General features: G+C 46.1%; 1 protein-coding gene across 1 annotated transcript; it reads right to left on the bottom strand.

Moving 5' to 3' along the window:
• Positions 1-4,195: 4,195 nt before the first annotated feature.
• LOC128405973 (uncharacterized protein K02A2.6-like) lies at positions 4,196-5,979 on the bottom strand. Its single transcript, XM_053373029.1, has one exon. The coding sequence runs from the start codon at positions 5,768-5,770 to the stop codon at positions 4,196-4,198; it is 1,575 nt and encodes a 524-aa protein (XP_053229004.1). The 5' UTR covers positions 5,771-5,979.
• Positions 5,980-7,132: the final 1,153 nt, after the last annotated feature.

Below are 7,132 nucleotides of genomic sequence, written 5' to 3'. Positions count from 1 at the left end.
GAAAGCGATACCACCCACAGATCAAGAACAATTGTTGGGAGCAGTCGGAGGGAAAACAGAATAACCACACAATGTCTCTGCAGGTATTAAGCTGGAACATTCGAGGTTTGAATTCCCCTGACAAGAGGAAAAGAATCTTTCATCTGTTGAAAAAGGAAAAATTGGACTTGATTTGTTTGCAAGAAACCCATGTGACTAGAACACACAGGAAAGTATTGATTAACAAAAGACTAGGCCAAGAATTCATCTCATCAGATAAAGTTAAAAAGAGAGGAGTCGTGATCTATGCCAAAGAAAGTTTATCACCAAAATTTATTTTTAAAGATGACCAAGGAAGATTTGTGGCAATTGAAATACAATTTCAAGGAGAGAGACTCTTGATAGTAGGCGTATACGCACCAAATGAGGGGAAATCAGAATTTTTTAAGAAACTGCATGAGACGTTGTTGGACTTTATGGACTATAAAATCATTATGCTTGGAGACATGAATGGAGTGGTATCGACAAATATGGACAAGTCAGAAAGACAAGTAATAACAAAAGATGGAAGACTACCGAAAACTTTTTTTGAAATGACAGACAATATGGATTTAATCGATACTTGGAGAACAAAGAACCCCCTAGGTAGAGAAGGGACTTTCTTCTCTGAAGCCAAAAAGACTTGGACAAGAATCGACCAAATCTGGATAACTAGAGGAATGGCTCCCAAGATTCGAAAGGTGGAAATTTGCCCAAAAACCTGCTCCGACCATAACCCTGTGAAAATGGAAATGAAACCAACATTGACTGGTTCCTTCAGATGGAGGATGAATGACACCTTGTTTAGAGACCCAGAAATTATCAGGAAGGCCCAAAAAATTATGAAAGATTATTTTGAGATAAATTTGAAGACTTCAGTGGAAAAAAGGGTAATCTGGGACGCAAGTAAAGCCGTAATGAGAGGATTTCTGATTCAGCAGAATGCAATAAAAAGGAGAACCCAAGATGAGAAAAAAGGAAAGATCCTGGAAAAAATAAGAGAAGGAGAGAAGAAACTTAGAGTTAAACCAAAGTTGCAAGAGATATTGAGAGAAATTAAGTTTTATCAAGTACAATACATGAAAATGACAAATCAGGAGATAAAATGGAAAATTAAACAGATGAGACAAAAGACCTTCGAATCAGCTAATAAATGTGGGAAGCTGCTAGCATGGCAGTTGAAGAAGAGACATACGTTAAATACCGTAACTAATCTTGAAGTGGATGGAAAGAATATACAGAACCCACAGGAGATTAGAAATTGCTTCCAGAGATATTTCAAACAACTTTACACACAAGGGCCACAGATAGAGACTAAAATCGATCAATTTTTGAAAACCAATGGATTACAAAAAATTTCTCAAGAAAATAAATTACTTTTGAACTATAAAATATCTGAACAAGAGGTTGAAGGTGCCATACAGAGTATGCAATTGGGAAAATCTCCAGGGCCTGATGGATTAACCTCCAAATATTATAGAACTTTGAAAGACTACTTGATTCAACCACTAAGGGAGGTTTGTAATGAAATTATGGAGGGGGAAAAGGCGCCGGAGTCGTGGAAAGAAGCTTATATCACACTTATACCGAAAACTGAGTCTGAGAAGACACAACTTAAGAACTATCGCCCCATATTCCTGCTTAATGTGGATTACAAAATTTTTGCAGATATTCTGGCCAAAAGATTGAAAAAAGTATTAGCAGAGATGATACATAAAGACCAGGCTGGCTTTCTCCCTGGTAGACATTTATCTGATAACATGAGGAATGTAATTAACATTTTGGAAAAGTTACAAGTGAATATCAACACAAAAGCAGTTTTGATATTTGTAGATGCGGAGAAAGCCTTTGACAATATTTCTTGGAGTTTTATGAAGAAAAATCTTCAGGGGATGGGGGTTGGACAAAACTTTGAAAATGGTATAGGTGCGATTTATTGTGGATCGAGGGCCCGACCCCCGCTATGTGAAATAAACACACAAGGACACGTGATATAAGGTTAATGGGCAAGAAAAGGCCACAACTTTATTGATTACAGCAGTGAAAAGGTATTGGCTTAGGCATTGGATGACTATAGGAGGTGGGTTTATTCAACAGTAGGTGGAGCCTGTTGATGCTAATCCAACTATAGGCTCACCCCTGATGTCACCGAGGGTCGTGCCATGGCCTCCCGCCAAGCAGGCATCGGACGGAATACACGACCGCCAGATTCCTTTAACGGAATAACCCACGGTAGATAGCATAGGCGATGGCCACACCTAGCCCTTGACACACATGAATCCAATGCCTAACCGCCACCCGAGCCGCAAAGGGGCTCGCCGCCAATACCCTCACAGCTGCAACCAATCCCTAATGCTACTAATGGTGCTATCCAACCAGATGTCATTCCCAATGTCTGTTAGATGAACTCCGTCATTCCGGTACATGGCTTGGTCGCCGATCCGGATACCATCATGATAAATGACTCGGCCATTCATAAAGCGTACCCAACGGGCTACCGCCCGGTTCAAGCATTTCCTGGTTTTTTCAATGGCCATACAGCTCTGCGCACCGCGCCAAACAATTCTTTTCAAGGAGGAGGACCAGAACACCATTGTTCCGGGGCACAAGGCTGCGATCGCCTCCAAGTCTATTTTTATGTTCCACAACAAGTCCACGCTTCTCCTATTAGCAAGGTCATTCTCTCCCAAGTGAATGATAAGGATGTCAGGAGGGCCAAACGTGGCTACTCTCTCCATCAACAATGGCATAAGCTCCTCCCACCGTATGCCGCGTCTCGAAAACCAGGAAACTCGCACCCCAGGTGGCAATCCAAGATAAGGGGTAAGGCCACAGCTGGCCGCCCAAACGCGGGCCCATGGACTATACTGTGGCCGCAAATCCACACACTTCTCCTGAAAACAGCTGAGAATGAAAGGAAAGGAAAAACGGGTAAGTAGATGCAACGTAGCGGAGCGTATACTAATGGATATAACCTTTATAAGCATTGGATTTCCATCGGCCCTTTTCCTTAATCTTATCCACGGGCAGGCCCAAGTGCGCGGCTGTTGAGGCAGCGCCGATCCTAAAAGAGTTTGCAGTATAATCCCGGGAAGCTAAACCGCAAGCATAAATAGCTTTGCGGAGTACCCTTGTGGATTGGTGTCTCAATAAGGGTGACCCATCTTCGTGAACCAGAAGCGGACCTGGGCCGGGCGGTCTGAGGCAAAGATACAGCCTAGTATCCTTGACCGGGCATGGGCCCTGCTCCCCAGACGCTGTGAGTTTAAGAAGAACGCCCCTACCGGCCTGATCAGTTTTGTATTGACGTATCCGTACCATCATACTAGTTTCAGACAGCTGCACGTCTTCCATAAGGAGGCCACGCATCAAGCCATTTGCGCCCCCTTCGACTACAACCTCGCCCACTCTCAGGGCGGCAAAAAAACAACTATCGCCCCATATTCCTGCTTAATGTGGATTACAAAATTTTTGCAGATATTCTGGCCAAAAGATTGAAAAAAGTATTAGCAGAGATGATACATAAAGACCAGGCTGGCTTTCTCCCTGGTAGACATTTATCTGATAACATGAGGAATGTAATTAACATTTTGGAAAAGTTACAAGTGAATATCAACACAAAAGCAGTTTTGATATTTGTAGACGCGGAGAAAGCCTTTGACAATATTTCTTGGAGTTTTATGAAGAAAAATCTTCAGGGGATGGGGGTTGGACAAAACTTTGAAAATGGTATAGGTGCGATTTATTCTGAACAAAAGGCTAAACTGATAGTTAACAACATAGTGACAGAAGAATTTAAAATTGAGAAAGGGACACTGTTGTGACGTGGGGTTTGTGATTTCAGCTCTCTTGACATAATATGCTGGAGACAGTTCTGTAGTAACACTTCTTTATTAAAGCAAACAAGACTGAGAACTGAGGAGGGGAGAGCTACATTTATAGGGACAGGGAACTAGCTAGAAAGGATACATTTTGGAGGGAACAATATCAGGCAATCACAGTCCTGCCTTTTGGAGGAAACCAATAAGACAGAGGATCCAAATACAGCAGCTTAAATGAACCAATAGTAGCTGTACCCTCTGGAACCAAAAGGCAGTTACTTTACTCTAATGCAAATACAGACAATAATAATACAGATATAAAATCCTTTGACTCAATACACAACACCCCTCCCACCCTAGTGAGCACCACAGACGTAATCTCTCAGGTACTGTGGGGTCCTACAACTTCTACTTGATCTCCTGACAACAGGTGTTGCCGGTTCTGGATTGGATGTTACCTGTGGTAGGGGGGGTGCTATAGGGGTTTCGTCAGGAACAGATGGAGTCCCAGACATCGCAGGGTCCCCTACTTGTACCTCGTCATCCTGAGGACTAGCAGACCCTGGTTCATTTGCTGAAGCCCCTGGTGACTGCACCTCTGGGCCATTTTCACTCTGGTCTTGCAGCTCTGCGTCGTTAGCCAGGGATGAATTATCTGACCCCTCCCTGCTGAGCGCCCGGCGCCTCAGCTGATCTATATGTCTCTTCCAAACTTGCCCATTTTCCAAGGTCACATAATAGGACACAGGTCCACTAGCCCGGGTGACCACACCAGCCACCCACCGCGAGCCTCGTGAATAGTTCCTCACCCAGACCAGATCTTCAGGGGCGAGATACCTTGTTGTGTCAGTCTCAGCCTGGGGGGTTGCTCTTGAATTACGGTTTGGCATTTTATCCGGGTGGACATAATCCAGCACCGTTACAAGTCTTCTACCCAAGAGCAGCTCAGCTGGCGACTTGCCCGTTGCAGTACACGGCGTCGCATGCTGCAAAAATAACATTCGCGCGATGCAAGCTGACCAGTTACCCTCCATTAAGCGCGCAATGGATTCTTTGGCTGTTCTTACCATGCGCTCAGCCTGCCCATTGGAGGATGGGTGAAAGGGCGCGGATGTGACCCCTCTTATGAAGTTATCAGCTAAGAATGCCCTGAATTCTTGGGATACAAAAGCTGCCCCATTATCTGATACAATGGTCTCAGGTAACCCGTGGGTTGCAAACAGCTGCCTCAACACCTTGATTACGGCAGCTGATGCCATGCTAGGGACCATCGCCACTTCTAACCATTTGGAATATGCATCGACGATAACCAAAAAGACCTTCCCCTGGAATGGCCCAGCAAAATCTAAGTGCAGCCGGCTCCAGGGAGATCTGGACTGCTCCCACCAGTGAACTGGTGCTCTGGCCACTTCTGGCCGCACCTCTTGGCATGCCTTGCATGTTCGTACCCATTGTTCTATGTTCTGGTCCATTCCAGGCCACCACACATAACATCGGGCTAGCGACTTCATCCTGACCATTCCCGGGTGTCCCATGTGAAGCGTCTCAAGAACCCTGTTTCTCAGTGGTGCTGGGATGATCACCCTATCTCCCCACAGGAGACAACCCTTATGCATGGACAACTCGTGCTGCCTTGTCGCATAAGGCCTGAATTTGTCTTCATGCGGACCACCTGGCCACCCCCTCCCCACCCAAGTGAGCACACGGGAGAGAACAGCATCTTTCCTCGTTTTCTCAGCTATATCAGTAGCCGTTACAGGAGCCCCCGGAAGTGTTTCCAGCATCATTATGTGCTCCGCTGGAGCAGGATCCTCATTGCTCCCGCCAGGAAGAGGCAATCGACTCAGCGCATCAGCGTGGCACAACCGTTTCCCCGGCACATGGGTCAAGGTGTACTGGAACCCGTTCAGGAATATAGACCAACGCAACATTCTGGGGGAGAGAATTTGTGGCGTTTGTTTGTTCGGGTTGAACAACCCTAACAGTGGTTTGTGGTCCGTTTCAATGGAGAAATGGCGACCATACACATAATCATGGAACTTTTTGATTCCTGCCACAATTGCAAGCGCCTCTTTGTCAATTTGAGCATAGTTGCGCTCCGTGGGCGACAACGTACGGGAATAGAAAGAGATGGGCTTTTCCGACCCATCTGGTTCCCTATGACTCAGCACCGCCCCCAGGCCGTATTGAGAAGCATCACATGCCAGGACCAGCGGCTTCGACTCATCATAATGAGCAAGGACGTTCCTGCTACTCAGCATTCCTCGCAAGGAGTCAAAAGCCTTCTGCTGCCCCTGCCCCCATCGCCACACATTCTTTTTCTGCAACAGTCGATGTAATGGTTCAGCTACCGAAGCTTTCTGGGGTAAGAACGAATGATAAAAGTTAATAAGTCCCAGGAATGACTGCAACTCCGTCTTGTTCTGTGGTCGTGGTGCCTCGATGATGGCCTTAATCTTAGCATCTGTGGGGTGGATGCCTGATGCATCAATTTTAAACCCCAAGAAATCCACAGTTGGCACCCCAAAACTGCATTTTTCCTTTTTCAGTTGCAACCCCACCTCCTTGAACTTGAGCAACACTGCACGGACACGCGCAACCAGTTCCTGTGGGTCTTTTCCAGCAATCAAAACGTCATCAAAAAATGGCAAGACCCCTGGCAGACCTCTTAACAGGCGTTCCATGAGCCCTTGAAAAATCCCTGGGGCCACACAAACTCCAAATTGTAATCTGTTAACTCTGAACGCCCCTTTATGTGTGACGATAGTCTGTGCTTCCGCTGATTGTGGGGTTACTGGCAGCTGTTGGTAAGCTTGTGCCAGGTCAATTTTGGCGAACACCTTGCCCCCAGCCAGTTTAGCCAACAGATGTGATACGACTGGAATGGGGTATGAGTTTCCCCTGAGTGCCTTATTGATAGTACATTTGTAATCTGCACAGATCCTGACATCCCCATTTGCTTTAAGGGGCGTGACGATTGGAGTCTCCCACTTAGCAGAGTCCACGGGTGAGAGAACTCCCTGCTTGACCAATTTATCCAGCTCTGCTTCGATCTTGGGTTGCAGTGCAAATGGCACTTGCCTCGGTTTGAGTCGGATTGGGGCCACCCCAGGGTCCAATTCGAAGTCAACTGGGGGCCCTTTATAACAACCCAGTTTTCCATTAAAGAGACCAGCAAATTCTTTGCATAATGCCTCGCTCATCTCAGGGCAGGTTTGGATTGAATTAAGCCCTGATATACTCAGTCCCAGGGCGGGGAACCAGTCAGTGCCCAGGAGACTGGGCGACTGCCC

This window comes from Podarcis raffonei, chromosome W (assembly GCF_027172205.1).
Source record: "Podarcis raffonei isolate rPodRaf1 chromosome W, rPodRaf1.pri, whole genome shotgun sequence".
Classification (NCBI taxonomy): domain Eukaryota; kingdom Metazoa; phylum Chordata; class Lepidosauria; order Squamata; family Lacertidae; genus Podarcis; species Podarcis raffonei.
The sequence above is the reverse complement of the archived record's forward strand: the minus strand, read 5'-3'. Positions and strand labels throughout refer to the sequence as shown.

Coding starts and splice junctions, on each gene's coding strand:
- LOC128405973 (XM_053373029.1), bottom strand. CDS start 5,770: ATGTTGCGTTGGTCTATATTCCTGAACGGGTTCCAGTACACCTTGACC.